The sequence below is a fragment of the Magallana gigas genome, chromosome 3, assembly GCF_963853765.1.
Source record: "Magallana gigas chromosome 3, xbMagGiga1.1, whole genome shotgun sequence".
NCBI classification, from domain to species: Eukaryota; Metazoa; Mollusca; class Bivalvia; order Ostreida; family Ostreidae; genus Magallana; species Magallana gigas.
Genome location: NC_088855.1, coordinates 8,999,198 through 9,021,555, shown reverse-complemented (window position 1 = coordinate 9,021,555; position 22,358 = coordinate 8,999,198). Strand labels below are relative to the sequence as shown.

Sequence of the window (22,358 nt, the reverse complement as noted above, 5' to 3'; positions counted from 1 at the left end):
CTACTGTTTCCAATTTCTTTTGGAGAGGGGGTTCAAAATATTATGGCCGTGATAATTTGAACCCCCCTCAATTTTTCATTGCTATTGGAGAAGGGGTTCAAATATTCCCTTTGAATAGGGGGTTCAAAATATTATGGCTGCAATATATTGAACCCCCTACCTATTTCCAATTCCTATTGGAGAGGGGGTTCAAAATATTATGGCCGCGATATATTGAACCCCCTACCTATTTCCATCGGAGAGGGGGTTCAAAATATTATGGCTGCGATATTTTGAACCCCCCTCCATTTTTTATTGCTATTGGAGAGGGGGTTCAAAATATTATGGCTGCAATATATTGAACCCCCTACTGTTTCCAATTTCCTTTGGAGAGGGGGTTCAAAATATTATGGCTGCGATATATTGAACCCCCTACCTATTTCCAATTCCTATTGGAGAGGGGGTTCAAAATATTATGGCCGCGATATATTGAACCCCCTACCTATTTCCATCGGAGAGGGGGTTCAAAATATTATGGCTGCGATATTTTGAACCCCCCTCCATTTTTTATTGCTATTGGAGAGGGGGTTCAAAATATTATGGCTGCGATATATTGAACCCCCTACTGTTTCCAATTTCCTTGGGAGAGGGGGTTCAAAATATTATGGCTGCGATATATTGAACCCCCTACTGTTTCCAATTTCCTTTGGAGAGGGGGTTCAAAATATTATGGCTGCGATATATTGAACCCCCTACCTATTTCCAATTCCTATTGGAGAGGGGGTTCAAAATATTATGGCCGCGATATATTGAACCCCCTACCTATTTCCATCGGAGAGGGGGTTCAAAATATTATGGCTGCGATATTTTGAACCCCCCTCCATTTTTTATTGCTATTGGAGAGGGGGTTCAAAATATTATGGCCGCGATATATTGAACCCCCTACTGTTTCCAATTTCCTTTGGAGAGGGGGTTCAAAATATTATGGCTGCGATATATTGAACCCCCTACCTATTTCCAATTCCCTTTGGGGAGGGGGTTCAAAATATTATGGCTGCGATATTTTGAACCCCCCTCCATTTTTATTGCTATTGGAGAGGGGGTTCAAAATATTATGGCTGCAATATATTGAACCCCCTACTGTTTCCAATTTCTTTTGGAGAGGGGGTTCAAAATATTATGGCCGTGATAATTTGAACCCCCCTCAATTTTTCATTGCTATTGGAGAAGGGGTTCAAATATTCCCTTTGAATAGGGGGTTCAAAATATTATGGCTGCAATATATTGAACCCCCTACCTATTTCCAATTCCTATTGGAGAGGGGGTTCAAAATATTATGGCCGCGATATATTGAACCCCCTACCTATTTCCATCGGAGAGGGGGTTCAAAATATTATGGCTGCGATATTTTGAACCCCCCTCCATTTTTTATTGCTATTGGAGAGGGGGTTCAAAATATTATGGCTGCAATATATTGAACCCCCTACTGTTTCCAATTTCCTTTGGAGAGGGGGTTCAAAATATTATGGCTGCGATATATTGAACCCCCTACCTATTTCCAATTCCTATTGGAGAGGGGGTTCAAAATATTATGGCCGCGATATATTGAACCCCCTACCTATTTCCATCGGAGAGGGGGTTCAAAATATTATGGCTGCGATATTTTGAACCCCCCTCCATTTTTTATTGCTATTGGAGAGGGGGTTCAAAATATTATGGCTGCGATATATTGAACCCCCTACTGTTTCCAATTTCCTTGGGAGAGGGGGTTCAAAATATTATGGCTGCGATATATTGAACCCCCTACTGTTTCCAATTTCCTTTGGAGAGGGGGTTCAAAATATTATGGCTGCGATATATTGAACCCCCTACCTATTTCCAATTCCTATTGGAGAGGGGGTTCAAAATATTATGGCCGCGATATATTGAACCCCCTACCTATTTCCATCGGAGAGGGGGTTCAAAATATTATGGCTGCGATATTTTGAACCCCCCTCCATTTTTTATTGCTATTGGAGAGGGGGTTCAAAATATTATGGCTGCGATATATTGAACCCCCTACTGTTTCCAATTTCCTTGGGAGAGGGGGTTCAAAATATTATGGCTGCGATATATTGAACCCCCTACTGTTTCCAATTTCCTTTGGAGAGGGGGTTCAAAATATTATGGCTGCGATATATTGAACCCCCTACTGTTTCCATTCCTATTGGAGAGGGGGTTCAAAATATTATGGCTGCGATATATTGAACCCCCTACTGTTTCCAATTTCCTTTGGAGAGGGGGTTCAAAATATTATGGCTGCAATATATTGAACCCCCTACTGTTTCCAATTTCCTTTGGAGAGGGGGTTCAAAATATTATGGCTGCGATATATTGAACCCCCTACCTATTTCCAATTTCCATTGGAGAGGGGGTTCAAAATATTATGGCTGCGATATTTTGAACCCCTCTCCATTTTTTATTGCTATTGGAGAGGGGGTGTAAAATATTATGGCTGCGATATATTGAACCCCCTTTTGTTTCCAATTTCCTTTGGAGAGGGGGTTCAAAATATTATGGCTGCGATATATTGAACCCCCTACTGTTTCCATTTTCCTTTGGAGAGGGGGTTCAAAATATTATGGCTGCGATATATTGAACCCCCTACTGTTTCCAATTTCCTTTGGAGAGGGGGTTCAAAATATTATGGCCGCGATAATTTGAACCCCCCTTAATTTTTCATTGCTATTGGAGAAGGTGTTCAAATATTCCCTTTGGAGAGGGGGTTCAAAATATTATGGCTGCGATATATATTGGAATTGGAAATAGGTAGGGGGTTCAATACATGTATATCGCAGCCATTACATTTTGTACCCCCTCTCCAAAATCAATGAAAAATAGAGGGGATTCAAAATATCGCGGCCATAATATTTTGAACCCCTCTCCAAAAGCAATGAAAAATGGAGGGGGGTTCAAAATATCGCGGCCATAATATTTTGAACCCCCTCTCCAATGGGAATTGGAAAAAGGTAGGGGGTTCAATATATCGCAGCCATAATATTTTGAACCCCTCTCCAATGGGAATTGAAAATAGGTAGGGGGCTCAATATATCGCAGCCATAATATTTTGAAGCCCCTCTCCAAAAGCAATGAAAAATAGAGGGGGGTTCAAAATATCGCGGCCATAATATTTTGAACCCCCTCTCCAATGGGAATTGGAAAAATAAATGGGGGTTCAAAATATCGCGGCCATAATATTTTGAACCCCCTCTCCAATGGGAATTGGAAAAATAGAGGGGGGTTCAATATATCGCAGCCATAATATTTTGAAGCCCCTCTCCAAAAGCAATGAAAAATAGAGGGGGGTTCAAAATATCGCGGCCATAATATTTTGAACCCCCTCTCCAATGGGAATTGGAAAAATAGAGGGGGTTCAAAATTTTGTGGCCATAATATTTTGAACCCCCTCTCCAATAGCAATAAAAAATAGAGGGGGGTTCAAAATATCGCGGCCATAATATTTTGAACCCCCTATCCAATGGGAATTGGAAAGAGGTAGGGGGTTCAATATATCGCAGCCATAATATTTTGAACCCCCTCTCCAAAAGCAATGAAAAATAGAGGGGGGTTCAAAATATCGCGGCCATAATATTTTGAACCCCCTATCCAATGGGAATTGGAAAAAGGTAGGGGGTTCAATATATCGCAGCCATAATATTTTGAACCCCTCTCCAATGGGAATTGAAAATAGGTAGGGGGTTCAATATATCACAGCCATAATATTTTGAAGCCCCTCTCCAAAAGCAATGAAAAATAGAAGGGGGTTCAAAATATCGCGGCCATAATATTTTGAACCCCCTATCCAATGGGAATTGGAAAAAGGTAGGGGGTTCAATATATCGCAGCCATAATATTTTGAACCCCCTCTCCAATGGGAATTGGAAAAATAGAGGGGGGTTCAATATATCGCAGCCATAATATTTTGAAGCCCCTCTCCAAAAGCAATGAAAAATAGAGGGGGGTTCAAAATATCGCGGCCATAATATTTTGAACCCCCTCTCCAATGGGAATTGGAAAAATAGAGGGGGTTCAAAATTTTGTGGCCATAATATTTTGAACCCCCTCTCCAATAGCAATGAAAAATAGAGGGGGGTTCAAAATATCACGGCCATAATATTTTGAACCCCCTATCCAATGGGAATTGGAAAAAGGTAGGGGGTTCAATATATCGCAGCCATAATATTTTGAACCCCCTCTCCAATAGCAATGAAAAATAGAGGGGGGTTCGAAATATCGCGGCCATAATATTTTGAACCCCCTCTCCAATGGGAATTGGAAAAATAGAGGAGGGTTCAAAATATCGCAGCCATAATATTTTGAAGCCCCTCTCCAATAGCAATGAAAAAAAGAGGGGGGTTCAAAATATCGCGGCCATAAAATATTGAACCTGGGTTCAATATTTTATGGGGGGGTTCAATATATCGCAGCGATATTTTGAACCCGGGTTCAATATATCGCGGGGTTCAAAATATTATATGACACCGGTATAAAGGTACATGTGCAGGTAGTTGTATTTAAAGTCAGAAAACAAAATGCAGCAAATGCTGTTACAAACCTGTGTCAATCTATTTTAAATTAAAAGAGAATGAGAAATGTAACTCTATCTTAGCTATTGGTTCATGATTGCTTATACTTGTTTCTACAAGGTATTTGTATCTACATGAATTTGTGCTTTCTACCATTCTAATACATGTACTTTGTTTTTATTCCTTTTTTTTATTTACCGGCAATATTTATTTCATGTAAAATTTAAAAATTTAAATTAAAATCAGAACATCAGTTTACCTCAGGTAGAATTCGGATCTTACAAGTCACAGGCACAGAGAGTCCATTAACCAGCGTGGTAAGAATCTGAAACAGGCAATTTGTATATTGAGGTAAATACCGGTATACAACATCTATCTCATAAAAATCTTCAAACATGATCTACATGTAAATCTAACAGAATCGAACCTTATTTCTGCATGTATGACATTAATAATCTTGTAGAAACAGTAACTTTGTAGTTGAAAAAAATAATTACCTCTTTGATCTTTTCTGGTTGACTAAGTAAGGCAGCTCCCATTCCTCCCTATATGAAAAGTGAATGAACAACAAAATTAATGTTAGAGGAAATATCATTTGAAATTCTCAGAAACTGCCTCAGTCAAAGGGAACTACTGTAAGTCGTTTTAATTCCACAGTGTTAAAATTTCACGATTTCTATTAAAGTACCAATCACAATGGTTTTAATTTCACGCTGCTTAAAAATCAATTGATAAGAAAATAAGCATTGAAACATTTTTGAAAACTAATGATAGTATTCACGATGGGTTTAATTTCGCGGAAAAATATTAAATCGCGAACATAGTCAAATTAAAACCATCGTGATTATTTACCAATCTACAGTATTTAATTTGTACTTTTTCAACAACAAAAAGTTTACCAGTGCAACTCCCTAGACCCACTTTCATGATCATCATCCACACATGCAGAGAAGATATAAGGTTTACACATGATATCTGCAAATAACCTTAAACTCACCTTAATTGAGAATTCTTTTGGACAGCCCATATTGACATCAACACCAGAAACCAAGTCTTCTCTGTCAATGCATAGAATACAATTTCATGTAATAGTAGGCCTACAGAAAAAAGCTTTTTCTTCTTTTTCTAAATTCTCACATTTTCATCCAGTGTAATTTTAACCCTTCTACACTTGCAAACAGCTTTGCCCCATATTGAATTAAGCCAGACACAGTTTTATTTAAAGAGAAATAATATGAGACATTAGTTTTTGCCCAGTCCTAAATTCACTTGCTGACAACGAATGCAAAAGGGGCTAAAAAAACAATGTGGGGGAAATATTTCCCTGGATCAAAGAACACGTATTTGATATTTCTGAAAAATCTAAATTGGATTTACAAACAGAATACCACTACTCACATTCTTTGGGCAGCTTTCAGAGCTCTCTTTGCATCAGCAGTTCCCTGAAAGTACATGTGCATAATCATATATAATATGGCATTCTCTACTATAATGCTACATTTTATAGTCAAAAGCTTAATTAGAAGTAAATGTTATTATGTTCATAGTACAATCTACCAAAACACATGTACCGGTACTTACTATCTGAAAAATGAGCTTGTCTTTTTCTTGTGGATGTGTTCTAAAGATGATAGTGCCATCACTCAAAACAAAATCTGTTGTTCCTAGGGCATCTTTGCACATGAAAAAAGTGCATATAATTATTTAGAAAATACTGGTTTACAAAGAGAAAATGACTGTTTGCACAAGCATTATTTACAGCAGGAATATATCGAACTTAAGCTGTACATTTTCATTTTTTTTAACTGCAACTCATCTGATAATAGTCCTCATTCTTATCCTAGAAACTCTTTAAGAATAAAGATCCATATGTGAGGATCAGGGAGAAAGAAAGAGATGTAAATAACCTATGCTAATTGCCTTAGTCCATTTTAATGGAATTGGTATTGATACTGTTGGGACACTCCTATAGCTTTTTATAAAGAAGTTTAAAGATTTTGAATCAATAGTAAGAAGTACAATCACTACAATGTTCAAGTAATTTTTAATATTACACTAACCATTTTCAACTCTTTTAGACTTTAGAATTTTGAAGTCAATAATTTCCTGTAAAAAGAAAAAAAAATATTATTTATAAAATTAACAGCAGATTGATTATCAGTCATGTGTATGGCATGATCAATGCGTCCAAACGGTAAACCACACTTTAATTGATTACTCATCTGGAGCTGAAATCTTGAATTTTTAATTCAGTTTATGCTGCACTCGCCCACTTGGTGGCAATGTAAATCATATTCATTTTACAAAAAATTCAGGATACATGTAATTTTAACCGATTAATAATATGATTTCAATTCAGATTTTACTAGAATTTGTTACCTCACAGTATACTAAATCAGCCCCATATTTCACGGCCAAAAGCCTCATGGGTAAGGTTCCAACCCGAACCATTGGGGCTAAGATGGTCTTATTTTCATATAATTCTGAATTCTTCACCATCTTTAGACAGCTGTTAGATCCTGATAACAAATGTCTTATTAAATGAACGAACTATCTGATAATTCTCGATAAAGAGATGAATTAAAATCATAATTCAAAAATTAATAACAGCAAATAGGTATTCATTTATTTATCATTGTTTATCATCATTTCTCGCAACTTACCCTGAAAAATGCAATACACTATCCAAAAAATCATGAACTTATGGGCGCAGCCATTTTTGTCAATGTGTACCTAACGCTTTGAGCAAGCAGTTTTTAAACCTTTTCTGCAAACGCTAAAAAGACGTGCGCCTTTCAGCGCATGCGGCTGATGACTTTTGTATGGCGGCTTATTTACACATGTGAAAGTAAAAGTAAGTGTATTTTTGCATTAACTAGGGAAACATTATCACAATTCATTGTAAACTCTCATTTATGCGGGATATAGAATGATTATAAGCAACTAAGATTGTAAGAACATAATTTTATACACCGAAATCGTAAATAAGGGTTTTTTAAAAATAAGTTTAGCTTAGCAGGTAAGTCCTTTCTACAAATAATAAGATTTTATCATTTATAGGGACACGTACTAACTCTTGAATTATAAACAGGTTTGTGGGGTTGATATATTTACATGAAACGTTTTTCACTTTGTGTAACTAGGGGAAAATGGAGACAGATGTTGCTGATTTTTCTGATCTTCGACAACAAGCTGAGCAGCTGACTGCTGAATTTGACAGCGCCTCAGACTTACCAAGAGTCAACAGGAATATAGCACAGATCCTTGAAGCAGGGTCCCGTCTGCTGTCTAAAGTTGCCCCCATCAGTCAAGACTCCACTGATGTTAGAGCGTAAGTATTATAATCAAAGGATTCTCTTGTTTCATTCTTCATAAAGGATAACATTTTTACAATTTGACTAAGTTTTAAGACAACTTTTTATTTAAACGATGCTCTGTATTTGACATACGTCCACATCAATCTGTTAGGATCATCGTTTTTCAAGAGTGTATTTGATATGAAATATTATTAAATAATTTCTAAAAGAACCATGAATTGTTTTTATCCTCTAATTTTATGAATTTATTTTCTTCCAGGTCCATATTGTTGGGTACTAAAGGATATGATGTACCAAAAATTTCTCAGAAACTAGAAGGCTTGAGTGCATCCAAGACATTTGAGCCTCTAGAACCAGTAAAAGACACCGACATTCAAGTAAGAAGCTGTAATTAAACCAAAAAGTTTACGTTAGTAAAGTTGAACTGAATTTTTAAACAATATATTAGCAGTACATATCGTTTCTCTTTAACACAACTGTCCCTATAAAACCTTGCTTTTAAAGCCTGTTTTGAAAATTACTCAAGGATGTTTTTGTTTTCTCTTACTTCCAGAGCTTCTTAAAAAATGAAAGAGAAAATGCTTTGTTGGCAGTGATTGAGCAAACAAGGAAACATGTAAGTAATGAACCATAGAAGTCATATGTATTTTTTATTTTAAAAATGTTAAATAAATCTTTATGATTTAACTACCTGTTACACATGTAATTTAAGAGAGGGTTCTGTTTTAGTTTTAAGAAAGCCGGACAAGATTTACACTCACTAATCTTTATTCAATAAGCCCCTTCCCTTTGATTTCAAAGGTATGACAAATAAAAAAACAATATTTTCAGACATTCGAGGAATCTGAGAGGAGACACTGGGAATGCATGGAAAATGAATGGGAAAGAGAAAAACAAAAAATTCTGAACACACTTCGGGGTCTGAACCAGGAGACAACAGACTTCCAACCAGAGGCAGAGGTAAGGCTCTTTTAAAGCATGGTGAGGTCTAGATGGTAAGCCTTAGTGTGTGCATTCTCCATGAGCTGTAAGTGTGTCTTTTGTAATTCAAATTATATGTGATGTAATAATAATTTTTTCTTTATTCGGTTAGAGTTTTGCTGTGGATCCTGTCAGCATGCATGGTCGAAGTAATCTCAACAACATAGAGATGGCATATGCTAGACAGGTAAAGTTTGCAACGTACATGTAAATAGTGTTAAACACTATAACTAATTAAAATCTTTTAAGCATTGTGTTAAGGTAGGCAAAATATAACACAATATGCAAATGTATAAGCATGTAAAGGGGACCTTCCTCATCAGAATTATCAACATTAGATGCCATTTGTATAGAAAACGGACCATCATTTCTGTTGTTTAAGAGTGCATGTATCATTTGAATCATGATTTCTCCTGATGTGACTAGGTTTCTGTTGCTTCCTAGGTGTACATGTACAATGAACAAGTCCTGCAGGGCAGCATTCGGCCCAGCCTGGTGGACGCCTTCTCTGATGTGGCCGTCAGTCTTGATGATAAGGTACAGTTGACTGTTTCTGGTTATCTCATTTATACACCACAGAAGTATGTTAGGTAATTAACAAGACTTACAAGAGGATAATTTTTGTCCAATTCCCCATCACAAATGCAGAAATCAAGATACCAATGAGTTTGTGTGAGTTAAAGATGAAGTAAAATTGTTATCTCACTTATCCACCACAAAAGTATGTTAGGTGATAAATAAGGGGGAATTTTTGTCCAATTTCCCCATCACAAATTGTAATCATAATAATACAGATACCAGTGTATCTCATTTTGTTCACTTTATTAAAGAAAAAATGAGATTGTGTGAGTTAAAGATAAAGTAAAATTGTTTTACCAGTTTGGGAAATAATGCTAAATGAACTTGTCCCTGTGTATACCCAATAAAGTTGTTGCCTCTAATTCTTATTGGCACTTTATTTTGTGTGATTGGTCTTTTTGATTTTGTTCCCAGCCTGTGATGGACCTGTGGGAACAAGTGAGGTACATGGTAGATGTCCCCATGATCTCCTCTAACAGTGTGAAGGAGTCGCGCACAGACTACCGCACACAGGCCGCTTTTGTACAGAAAGGCAAGGAGTACCTGGAGCAAATGTAAGCAGTCCCATACAAAATATCATGTACTTAAAAAGCACCTGTAAAATGGATTGATCCATGTACTTTGCAGTAGTCATAAATGTAAAATTTACAAAATCCATGCACACTTGTAAAACTGTTGTACACTTGTATGTAGTAGTCAAATATACAATGTAAAATGCACATGTTCAGATGTCAACATGTATTAGAAGTATTTCCAAGAACATTGTCAATTAAATTAATCATGATAAGAGATACAGTACTGTACATGTATATGAAGAGTTAATGTCATGATGCATGTCTCAGAGCTTTTCTTGTAGTATAAATGTAAAGATGATAAAAGATAAAATTGCTGCATTCTAGGTACTCTAAACACATACAGAACACGATCTACAGTAACCTTCAGCAGGCCCAGCTTGGGGGAATCCCCTCCACCTACAACCAGGTCAAGAGTTACCTCAACGTCCGCCCGCCTCACATCAAGGGCCTGGAGGATGGGCATGTGGACGGACACCCGGTCTGGGCTATGATCTATTTCTGTCTGAGGTGTGGCGACCTCCAAGCTGCATTACAGGTCACAGAAAAAGCATCGTAAGTACATGGACTCATTTTGCTTATCATTGTCAATGAATGACCCGCACATTGATTAGGATACTTAAAGGTGATTTTCAGGTTAGTTGTGTGTGCAAAAACTCTATTTTAATGATGTACATCTCCTTAGTGACTGATTAAGTTATTAAATAAGAATCAGAAGTTGTTTTAAAGCAATTTTAAGGAAAAATGTCCTAATAGAATTCAAGTAGACATTACCGGTACTATACACTTTACCTCAAAAGTTGATCATAAAGCAATTTCTCTTTCAGTCACAGTCTTGGGGACTTTCCTGCTTTTCTCAGAGAATATGTCACAGATGAAGACAACAGGTGAATAAGTGTCACATACAAGTATTTATAACATGATAATACTGAACAAAGATACTTTGTATTAAATATTGGTTGAAAATTCTTGTTTTAAAATGATAGACATTGTACATGTAGATTGTCTGCCGCCAGCGAAACAAAGATCAATCTTCATTATCGCCGAATCATTAAGAATCAAAACGATCCTTACAAAAGGTAATTATTCAGAGATTGCTGCTAACTTTTTCTACCGTCAGTGAGAGTAATTTGTGGATTTTTTCCTTAATTGCCTGATTCAGAACATTAAAGTAAGTAATAATGTGTAAGAAATAAACTGATTAGTTTAATGTTTTCAGAAGTTTTGTTTGGTTTTGTTGTCAGTTTCTAATTTTATTGTAATTTGTAAAACAAATATTGCTTTATGTTGTATTTGCCAAAGTTTGTTATGTTGATAATGTCAATCAGTGCTTGGATATTGGTAAGTAGCTTGCCTTGTAATGTAAACGGATACATGTGTTAATTTGAATTGAACTAGTTTTAGATCCTAGACTTGTACTTACAGGGCAGTGTTCTGTGTAGTGGGGCGATGTGATCCTGCAGAAGATCATTCAGAGATAGCCGATAAAATCGACGACTACCTGTGGATCAAATTATCCCAGATCCAGGGGGACTCTGACCCCTCTCGACAGGACGGCTTTACTCTCCAGCGGCTACAGAGTCTTCTCTATGAAGACTTTGGTAAGTTTTGTCACTTAGTATCTGATGAAATAATGTAGCATCACATGTAACAGTTTTGTTATGAAGTGATAGTACAGACTTTATTTTCTTCTTGATGGTTAAATTTGTACTATTTTTGGCTACATTTGGCATAAAAAGTTATAATTATTGTACCAAAAATTTGAAATAATGTTTATGTGTGCCTTATTTTATTCCCCATCTTATAACAAATCAGAATTCATTTTAAACATTTACATGTAAGTAGCACTGCTAAGTTTTGTCATTGCATGATATGAAATACTGTACACATTCCAATTTCCAAATTTAGAAGTTATTATATTAAAGTGGATAGCTGATGGATTTGTCCACTTTAATCAAATATACATGTACTAAGGCATTTGAAGCAAATACACCTGGAGACTGCTTCAAACACTCTAATTTATGATTAGGCTAATCAATTTATGAGTTGATTGGGAAGATTGTGCTTAATTTGGAGCAGACAAGTTTATGTATGTTTTAAGTTGGAGTACTCTGTACAGGTATATGTATTTACCTGCATCATTATCAAATGATTGATAAGTTTACCTGATAATCTGATTATGACAATGTCACAATTTTATTTTTTAAGAAACCCTTGATTTTCTGTTTACACTGACCGATTTCTTTTTTTATCCTACTTTTCCATGACACTTCTATATTTCCATATATATATAATTATATATTTTTGCTACTCTAGGTGAAAGCCATTTCAATGGGTACCAGAACCCCTTCCTTTACTTCCAAATTCTCATCCTGACGGCTCAGTTTGAGGCAGCCGTTGAGTTCATGTCCCGGATTGACCGCCTCCTCTGCCACGCTGTCCATGTAGCTCTGGTTCTGTATGAACTCAAGATGCTGATGCTCCCTCCTTCTACTCAAGCTCAGCTGTGTAAGTACATTGTATAGTGTGTAACACAACTTATCAATTGACTTGGCAGATAATTGTACAGTTAGCTGGTAGATTGAAACAATCTTTAAACAAATGATCAAGGTTATAAGTATTGTGTTTTTAGCTCACCGAGACGAAGTCAGGGGGAGCTTATGCTATACCCTCGGCGTCGGCGTCCGGACCTGGTTAAAGTTTTTGTTGCAGGTCCTGTATCTAAGCTATTACTTGTCCTATCTTCACCAAACTTGCATGGATGATGCATCTGGACCTACTTATGGACTTGAAAGACTTGGATGCTGAATCTGAGTCCTAAATTTCAGATGCTGGAGGAGGTTAAGGTTGTTGGACCAGGTTAAAGTTTTTGTTGCAGGTGCCCTTTGATAGCAATATCTAAGTTACTGCAGGTCCGTACTTCACCAAACTTGCATGGATGGTGTGTCTTATGATACTAATGCACCCGACAGGCTTGAGTGCTGAATCTGAGCTATAGGTTTCGGATGCTGGAGGAGGTTAAGGTTTTTGGAGTAGGTTAAAGTTTTTGTTGCAGGTGCCCTTGATAGCAATATCTAAGTTACTGCTGGTCCGTACTTCACCAAACTTGCATGGATGGTGTGTCTTATAATACTGATGCACCAGGCAGGCTTGGGTGCTGAATCTGAGCTATAGGTTACAGATGCTGAAAGAGGTTAAGGTTTTTAGAGCTGGTTAAATTTTTTGTTGCAGGTGCCCTTTGATGATTATATCTTAGTTACTACTTGTTCTAACTTCACCAGAATTCCATGGATGGTGCGTCTTATGATACTGATGCACCAGACAGGCTTGAATGCTGAATCTGAGCCATAGGTTTCGGATGCTGGAGGAGGTTAAGGTTTTTGGAGGTGGTAAAAGTTTTTGAAACAGGTGCCCTCTGATGATTATATCTTAGTTATTACTTGTCCTAACTTCACCAGACTTCCATGGATGGTGCGTCTTATGATACTGCTGCACCTGACAGGCTTGAATGTTGAGTCTGAGCCATAGGTTTCAGATGCTGGATATGGTTAAGTTTTTTGGAACAGGTCACATGTTTAAGAGATAATAGAACTATTTCAAACTTGCATAGTTGATTAAACTGTAATATGAATGAATCACAGAGGAAGCTTTAGTTGCAGAGCTTGATCTCCATTATCAAGGATGCTAAAAAATATATCTTAGTTATTACAGGTCCTAACTTCACCAAACTTGAATGGATGGTGTGTCTTATGATACAGATGCACCTGACAGGCATGGATGTTGAATCTGAGCCATAGGTTGCGGATGCTGGAGCAGGATAAGGTTGTAATTGCTAGTGCCCTCTGATGATGATATCTTAGTTATTACTGGTCTGAACTTCACCAAACTTGCATGGAGATGCATCTTATGTAATCTGATGCACCTGACAGGCTTGAATGCTGAATCTGAGCCATAGGTTTCTGATGCTGGATGAGGTTTAGTTTTTTTGGAACAGGTCACATGTTTTATAGATGATAGCTTGCATAGTTGATTTAACTATATTATAAATGAAACGCAGAGGTTGCTTCAGATGCAGAGCCTGATCTCCATTATCAAGGATGCTAAAGAAATCTCCAACCTCACTCAAACCTGCTCGATAGATAGATGTTTTTGTTGATAAATGATATAACATGATTCCTATGATATAGTATTGTATGGTATGAAACAATATTGTTTAATATGATACAATATAATATCATATGTAGTATTATAAAAAGTTTAATGATACGATATGATATTATATCAATTTGTATTTTTTTTATGTTATGATATTGTATCATGATATTGTAATGTATAGTATTGTATATTATGATACAATATTGTAAAATATTATATTGTATTATTAATTTATTATTTTATCACATGATACTATTTCATAAGATATTGCAAAATATAATATTGTATCCTATGATACAATATTGTATATTCTATAATATTGTATCATTCGATATTGTATAATATGATATTAGTTTCTGTAATATAGAGTAATATCACATGAAATTAGTATGATACTGTAATATTTTATAATATCGTATCATACAATATTGTATAATATGATATTGGTATATAATATGATATATTATCACATCACATGAAATTGTATTGTATGATATTGTAAAATATATTATTGTATCATATGATACAATATGTATAATATGATATTGTATTATGTGATATTTTTCTTTATCACATACAGCCGTTTGTTTTATTATCTCAAAGAAATTTTCTAGAAAAAAAAGTGCATATTACTGGCTAATTGCTGCACATGTTAAGCTGTTCAGCGCAAGACTGGCCATATACAATGACTTTGTAATGAAGTATATTATAAGTACGTGTAGATATATAAACAACACAAAACAGGTGTTATGATAATCAATTATCACATTAAATCTCAGCAGACTTCAAATGACACAGTCAATTATTTGTCATTAACTCATTATCAGCTTTCGAAGATTGGCTTCTTTTGATACGGGGTCACATGTCAGATTCAAAAGTCATGTGACAAAACAGACAAAATGGCTGTTGAAAACAGGCATGTCGAAGCCACGGGACCTAAAAACAGTGGCAGCTGGCCGCGTTAGACAGGTGGCCGCTTAAATCAGTTAAAATATAGTGTAAAACTAAACGGGCGGGATTAAAACTGGCCGCTCATGGCGAGTGGCCGCTGATTAAAGGTGGCCGTAACAGCAGGTGCAACTGTAATATTGTATCATTTGATATGATACAATGTTGTATCAAATTATACTGTATCATATGATACAATATCATATTATGTATCAAAAATGATACAGTATCATACAATATCATACTATATTATACAATATAATATCATATGTTTTAATGTTATGATGTATTATGTAATATGATATTGTAATATAATACTATATTGTTTTATATATTTTGATTTTGTATTATGTGATCAAATACAATAACGTATAACACAATACAATGTCATATCATATGTTACAATATCATATCTTATCATTGTTTATTATGGTATTTTATTGTATTATATGATAAATGTTGTAAATATGATAGGATGCAATATTTAATTTTATATTATTGTACTGATTAACATATGAACATATGATTATCATACAATTTTTTAACAGATGATATACGATATTGTGTCAAAACAGAATCCATGAATATCCAAGATCATAAAGTATGATTTTCATTTAATATGATAAAGGTGGTCTCATAAAGGTGAAGTCTCATAAGGGTGATGTCTCGTCTCGGTGAGCTTTGTAATCTGTGATTACCTATGTTTAATCATCTTAATGCTATAATTCTGATAAAAAAATATGATCTGGTGTTGGCTATTATGGGAGACTGATAAAAAGAGATCCATTGATAGAATGATGTTATAACTGAATCTCATGTTGAGAAAAGATACCTGAAATTTGTTTGAATTGTTTGTTTAGTAATTAAAGAATCATCTGATGAAGGACCCTTGAGGAGACTGAACTTTGTCCGTCTCATCACTATGTACACACGCAAATTTGAAGCCACCGACCCAAGGGAGGCGTTGCAGTATTTCTACTTCCTAAAGTAAGTCACTGGGCACTCTCTCACTATAACATTTTGAATTCAATAAATCGTGCAAATGTCCCATTTAATTCACCCTGTTGGTATTTTTCCTTGCAGTGATCTGAGGACGTCCCAAGGAGAGAATCTCTTCATGTCGTGTGTTAGTGAGCTTGTGTTGGAAACTAGAGAGGTAATGATGCATTATGAATTGCAATTTAGCTCAGAGTGGATGTAAAATGAACCTCTTGCTCTCTACAATTATTATTTTGAATCTTCATATGCATAACCTAACTTGTACCTGTACATTCCTTTATTCCCTGAATGTTTACACTCTGTTCTTTAGTTTGAGATGCTATTGGGGAAGATGGAACCAGATGGCACAAGACGAGTGAGTTTGGAAAAGCTGTAACCTGTGCATTGTATAAATCTCTGTTCACATGAAACATTGAAATCCTCCTGTCCATAATTAAATATGCCTAGAAAGGCTATGACGAATCATTATAAACCAAATAAAAAAATTCCACAGTCAAGAATTCAGACCTGTCTAAATTTTGGTCATCCTAAATCTTGATTTGAATAGATTTGAATAGAAGAGAAAGAATATGAAGCTTAATTGTTGCCTTGTACTTTTTATGCATTTCAAAGTGCATTCCAGAAACTAAATGTATCTAACATAGAATTTTTAGGATGTCCAGTGATATATTTCTGGTAAATCTGATTAGTTTTAATTATTTACTCCATGTTGTAGTTGGGTGCAATAGACAAATTTCACCATGATACGCAGAGAATCATTGAGCTGGTTGCCAGGGATACAGAAAACAAGGGAATGTTTGAGGAGGCTGTCATGTTGTATGATCTAGGAGATGTGAGTGTGTGATTAAAGTCGTACTAAATTTATAAGCATGTTTATACAGTAAAACACAGTTATAACGAAGTGCCAGAAAGCGAATGAAAAGCGTGTTCATTCTAATACTGTTTTACTGTACTTTGCACAGTTTATTCACATCTAATGGCTTCAATATGTACAATGTACATGTAAGAATATCAGTGTTGGAAAAAGTAAACCACATTTTGATTTTTAATGCAGATAAGTGCAAAATGTTAACTTCATAAAATTTCTTAAATTATCACATAGACATACTAGTAGTTGTAGACAACAAGCTATGTAGGTTTATGTACTAATGCAGAAATGTTTTACCCAGAAACATGACAAAGTGCTGGAGTTACTGAATCGACTGATCAGCCAGGTGGTATCACAGCCCAATACCCCCCAGTCTGCTCGGGACAGGCTCCGAGCCATGGCCCTCAGTATCGCCAAACGGTGAGGAATGGACTGTACTTTGGTCATAAACCTCTAAAATACCAGACAAAGTTTCAGATTCTTTTCTGAAGTTTTCATTGGATTGGTTTTCCTCACATTACTGATATACAGTGTCTATTTCATTTACAGGTACAGAGAGAGGAATAATGAAGGGTCAAGGTCAAATACCAGCACATTTTACCTTTTGCTTGACCTTTTGACCTTTTTTGATTCTTACCATGAAGGAAATGTAGATGAAGCTTTTGAGGTACACAGAATTTTCCTTGTGTATAACTTTTGTATTTTTTTTTTTTTAAGATATGATATATTTGGATATCCTCTATCTGTATGTGTAAATTGGTGATTCATCCTGACATCCTGGATTTTTCTGTGTAGGTGATGAAGCAGTTAAAATTACTTCCCTTGACAGCTGATGCTGTGGAACATAAAGTGAACGCCTTCAGGCATTACACAGATGAGGTGACATATCAGTTTTATTGATTTGTGTTGTCCATATAAAGACCTGTTTACTCTTACAATTTCAAAATTTTTCTTATGAGAGTTGGATGGATGTGTCCATTTTTAGACTACATTAGAAAGTGTATTCAATATGACACTCTATAGAAATTGATTTAAATTTAATTATAGACAACATATATTTAATTTAGTTGATAGAGTGAATGTTCTCCATTTCCTTACTGTCGACTTCATGAATGTTTTTATTTTTTAAAAAAATGGGGGGGGGGGGGTGTTGGTGTTGATAAATGCAAGAAATAAATATTTGGGAACCTACTGGAATATACATATATAGTTAGAGTATACATCATTTGAATGAGTATGTTTTCATGTTTTAATTGATGCTCTCATCATTGTATTTTTATATTTTCATTTGTAGGTCAGAAGATGTCTACCAGATATTTTGATAGCAACCATGAACATATTACATAATCAGTACAAGAATGCCAAGTAAGTAACACCAGATTGCTTTCTAAGGCTGCTGAAGGCACTGTACATAAACAGATGTCAATTAAAAATGTCAAATGTTGTAGATAAAGTTTTAGCACATACATATATTGTAGCTCTGTATGCACCTTTATATATTGTGTAGCAAAATTTGAACTTTTTCTTCAAATAAACACCCTTAGAATTATAAGTAATTTTAATAATTTAATTATTTGAATATAGTGTTGGTTTATTAGATTACAGACACAACAGATGTTTAGCACTTTATGCTTATGTAACTGTAAACATCCTGTGCCCAACACAACTTTAAAATTATCAGTGATAAACTTGAACAGATGACTTACTAATATTTCAGAAACTCAGCTCCAAGGGGAGGCTATTCAGGACAAGGCAGATCAGAAGATGGAGGCAGAGAAACGGTAATCTATATTTATAAAAGGTTCTTTTTAGCTCACCAAGACGAAGTCCGGGGAGCTTATGCTATACCCCTGGCATAGGCGTTGATGTCCTGACCTGGGTAAAGTTTTTGAAGCGGACCCTGTATCTAACTTATTAGTTGTACTATCTTTACCTTTAATGGCCATATCTAAGTTACTACTGGTCCTAACTTTACCAAACTTAAATGGATGGTGCGTCTTATGAAACTTATATATTTCATGGACTTGAATCTGAATCTGAGCCATGGGTTTTGAATGCTGGATGAAGTTAAACTTTTTAGCTCACCTGAGCTGAAAGTTATCAGCTTTCAGCTCAGGTGAGCTGAAAGCTTAAGTGGGCTATTCTGATTACATTTTGTCAAGGGTCCATCCGACCGTCCGTCCGCCTGTCTGTCTGTAAACTTAATACATTTTCAATTTCTTCTCCAGAACTACTTAGCCAATTTTAACCAAATTTTGTACATAGCATCCTTTTGTAAAGGGAATTCAAGTTTTTTTTATTGAAAGGCAAAGTCTTCTTTCACAGGGAGATGATTAAGAATTATTGAAAATTTGTTGGTATCTTTTAAAAGTCTTCTTCTCAAAACCCAATAGGCCAGAAAAGCTATAACTTGTGTGGAAAGATCCTCAGGTAGATTCAAATTTGTTCAAATCATGATCCCTGGGTTAAGGATGAGACCACAATGGGGGGGGGGGATTATTCATAGGAAAATATAGATAAATATCTTTAAAAAATCTTTTTGTAAAAAAACCATTTGCCTAGAAAAGCTGCAACTTTAGTGTAAGCAACCTTAGGTAGTGTAGATTCAAATTCATCAAAAGCATATTTTTCAGGAGAAGGATGGAGCCACATTTTTTAAAGCAGGATCTGTTATGCTACATTGTCAAGATATTTTTTATATTACTTCATAGAGCTGATTTTATTTTGTCTATTATTGTTCAGGTGAGCGATGTGGCCAATGGGCCTCTTGTTAGCATTTCTTGAACATATGGATCGGATTTACTATTATCTTATCCAAATTAAAAAATATAAAATCTTTTCTGAAATTTTAGAAACTAGGGCAATTTATCATGCAGTGCACTAGTATGTAATGCTTTCAATATTTTATGATGAAGAAAGATATATACCTGTAACTCTTTATGATTGAAGAAATTTTTGTTACAAATCTATCAACAAAGTGCTATTCTGAACTAAAAAAGCACCGCTTCATAATATTATGTATTGTGAATTGGCAATTTATGTAACTATATGTTATTTTCATATACATTTTCATATACATTTCATATTTTTATTTTTATGCCGCGAAAGTAAAATAGTGCTTTTTCTATTCACGATGTCTAATTTTCTTTAAATCATGATTAGACAGTTTTATTATCAGTTTTAAAAAACCTAGCAGCGCTTCATTACTTCAACTTTGTTTCATTTAAATCTATTGATATTGACTCTGATAAAAATCAATATGAAGAATTTTAAAAATACAAGGTAAAATTAATAGCAGAGGGATTTACACCTTAAAGACAATTCAACCACATATGTTAAAAGGAAATGAAAGGTTTTTGTCTAGAGGATTATAAAATCTTGACTATCATTGGATAATTTTTACTGTATATCATCTTTATTAAACTTTATGATGAGTGAGCTTTGATTAGTTGGAATCAATGCCTGGTTTTCACACGTGCACCTGGTTTTGTGTTGTATCACACAATACACTCACACAAACGAACAACTCTGAATAGTTGTAGATCACGCACATTGGTTTTTTAACCGGGTTTTCCAACGGAAAAATCCGGTTATTAAAATGGTGAAAATGGCGGGCGGATGGGCGGGCGGGCGGGCGGATGCCAAAAGGGTACCCTCATTGTACGGATAACTTCTCCTACAGTTTTCAAGATAGGAAGTTGTTGTTTTGCAGATCAATTGTACATATATCAGAGGTGTGCATATTGCTAGGATTTTGATTTCTGATAATTTATGAAAAAAATACCAGGTTTTGAACTTAGTCATTTTTTGGGAAAATATTGCATATAGGGTACCCTCATTGTACGGATAACTCCTCCTACAGTTCTCAAGATAGGAAGTTGTTGTTTTGCAGATCAATTGTACATATATCAGAGGTGTGCATATTGCTAGGATTTTGATTTCTGATAATTTATGAAAAAAATACCAGGTTTTGAACTTAGTCATTTTTTGGGAAAATATTGCATATAGGGTACCCTCATTGTACGGATAACTCCTCCTACAGTTCTCAAGATAGGAAGTTGTTCTTTTGCAGATCAATTGTACATATATCAGAGGTGTGCATATTGCTAGGATTTTGATTTCTGATAATTTATGAAAAAAATACCAGGTTTTGAACTTAGTCATTTTTTGGGAAAATATTGCATATAGGTTACCCTCATTGTACGGATAACTCCTCCTACAGTTCTCAAGATAGGAAGTTGTTCTTTTGCAGATCAATTGTACATATATCAGAGGTGTGCATATTACTAGGATTTTGATTTCTGATAATTTATGAAAAAAATACCAGGTTTTGAACTTAGTCATTTTTTGGGAAAATATTGCATATAGGGTACCCTCATTGTACGGATAACTCCTCCTACAGTTTTGAAGATAGGAAGTTGTTCTTGTGCAGATCAATTGTACATATATCAGAGGTGCGCATATTGCTAGGATTTTGATTTCTGATAATTTATGAAAAAAATACTAGCTTTTGAACTTGGTCATTTTTTTTCAAAATGTTGCATATAGGGTACTCCATTTCACTGGATACGTGTTGACATGGATTATGGATACAGTTCACATAAAAGAAAACCCGGTTTGCTGTCACATTGACAACTTTTCTCTTGTTATATTTTAGACACAACAGATGTAGATCATAATGTTGAGCACATTATGCTTACTTATTTACTTATCCTCTACGCACCTGGTGACGCACAAGGATGTAACCAGTGATCTCCAGTGACCACGATCTTTAGCGATTCTCTCCATTTCACCCCAGGTCTTTCCTGTGTTTTTTATCTCGGTGGTCAGAGTTCTTCTCCAAGTTTCCTCTGGTTTTCCCCTCTGTCATTCTCTGTTTGATGGATCGAGCCCATTTTAACGCTACTTTTGAGATGTTGTTGGGGTCCCTATATTGTGCTTTGATAACATTAATTAAACATTCTGTGCCCAATATAAACTTCATTTAACAATGAAACACATGACGTATGTAAGCAACTGGAAATTAGCAGGATTTCCTTTTTCGTTTCAGTACCTAAATTATCTCCGAAGTCAGGCAAGAGCCTTGATAATGTTTGCAGGAATGCTGCCTTACAGACTGCCAGGGGACACCAACGCTCGCCTGGTCCAGATCGAAGTGCTTATGAACTAATTCAAGACGGTTACCAGTACGGGGTGCTGAATGTTGTGTTCAAGACTTTATATTGTAATGAATTGATAATAAATTAAATCAAAAATATTAAAATATTAACTCTCATTACATAACATCTAACAATGTTTAGTGGTTTTTCTGCTAAGAAAAGGCAGAGTTAATCAACAACTGTTCAATCAACAAATTGGAAGAAGATTTTTTAATTAAAAACCTGATATCAATGTT

The 22,358-nt window shown here is 35.4% G+C and overlaps 2 protein-coding genes across 2 annotated transcripts in view; one reads left to right on the top strand and one right to left on the bottom strand.

The window, feature by feature from the left end:
- Nucleotides 1-7,309, bottom strand: part of LOC105334707 (tRNA-dihydrouridine(20) synthase [NAD(P)+]-like) — a 10,301-nt gene extending 2,992 nt beyond the window's left edge. The window contains exons 1-8 of the mRNA XM_066077696.1: nt 7,208-7,309; nt 6,924-7,063; nt 6,605-6,650; nt 6,126-6,217; nt 5,943-5,986; nt 5,542-5,602; nt 5,042-5,089; nt 4,804-4,869 (exon numbers count right to left, since the gene is read on the bottom strand). Coding sequence (XP_065933768.1) covers nt 4,804-4,869; nt 5,042-5,089; nt 5,542-5,602; nt 5,943-5,986; nt 6,126-6,217; nt 6,605-6,650; nt 6,924-7,063; nt 7,208-7,241 — 531 coding nt within the window. The 5' untranslated portion in view covers nt 7,242-7,309. The remainder of the gene's footprint in view (nt 1-4,803; nt 4,870-5,041; nt 5,090-5,541; nt 5,603-5,942; nt 5,987-6,125; nt 6,218-6,604; nt 6,651-6,923; nt 7,064-7,207) is intronic.
- On the top strand, nt 7,299-22,358 carry LOC105334708 (nuclear pore complex protein Nup93). The gene is made up of 23 exons (XM_011438260.4): nt 7,299-7,398; nt 7,688-7,875; nt 8,121-8,238; nt 8,415-8,477; nt 8,693-8,821; nt 8,955-9,029; nt 9,287-9,379; nt 9,836-9,975; nt 10,321-10,548; nt 10,821-10,880; nt 10,995-11,072; nt 11,419-11,594; nt 12,310-12,501; nt 15,957-16,083; nt 16,180-16,252; nt 16,406-16,450; nt 16,811-16,927; nt 17,265-17,383; nt 17,513-17,630; nt 17,759-17,842; nt 18,258-18,328; nt 18,681-18,744; nt 22,014-22,358. Exons 2-23 carry the CDS (start codon nt 7,694-7,696, stop codon nt 22,131-22,133), a joined length of 2,472 nt encoding a protein of 823 aa, XP_011436562.3. The 5' UTR covers nt 7,299-7,398; nt 7,688-7,693; the 3' UTR covers nt 22,134-22,358.

Bases quoted from the DNA above. Each gene is read 5' to 3' on its own strand.
- LOC105334708 (XM_011438260.4), top strand. From the start codon at position 7,694: ATGGAGACAGATGTTGCTGATTTTTCTGATCTTCGACAACAAGCTGAG. The intron at 7,876-8,120 runs GTAAGTATTATA...ATTTTCTTCCAG, and splicing joins GACTCCACTGATGTTAGAGC to GTCCATATTGTTGGGTACTA. The intron at 18,745-22,013 runs GTAATCTATATT...TTTTCGTTTCAG, and splicing joins AAGATGGAGGCAGAGAAACG to TACCTAAATTATCTCCGAAG.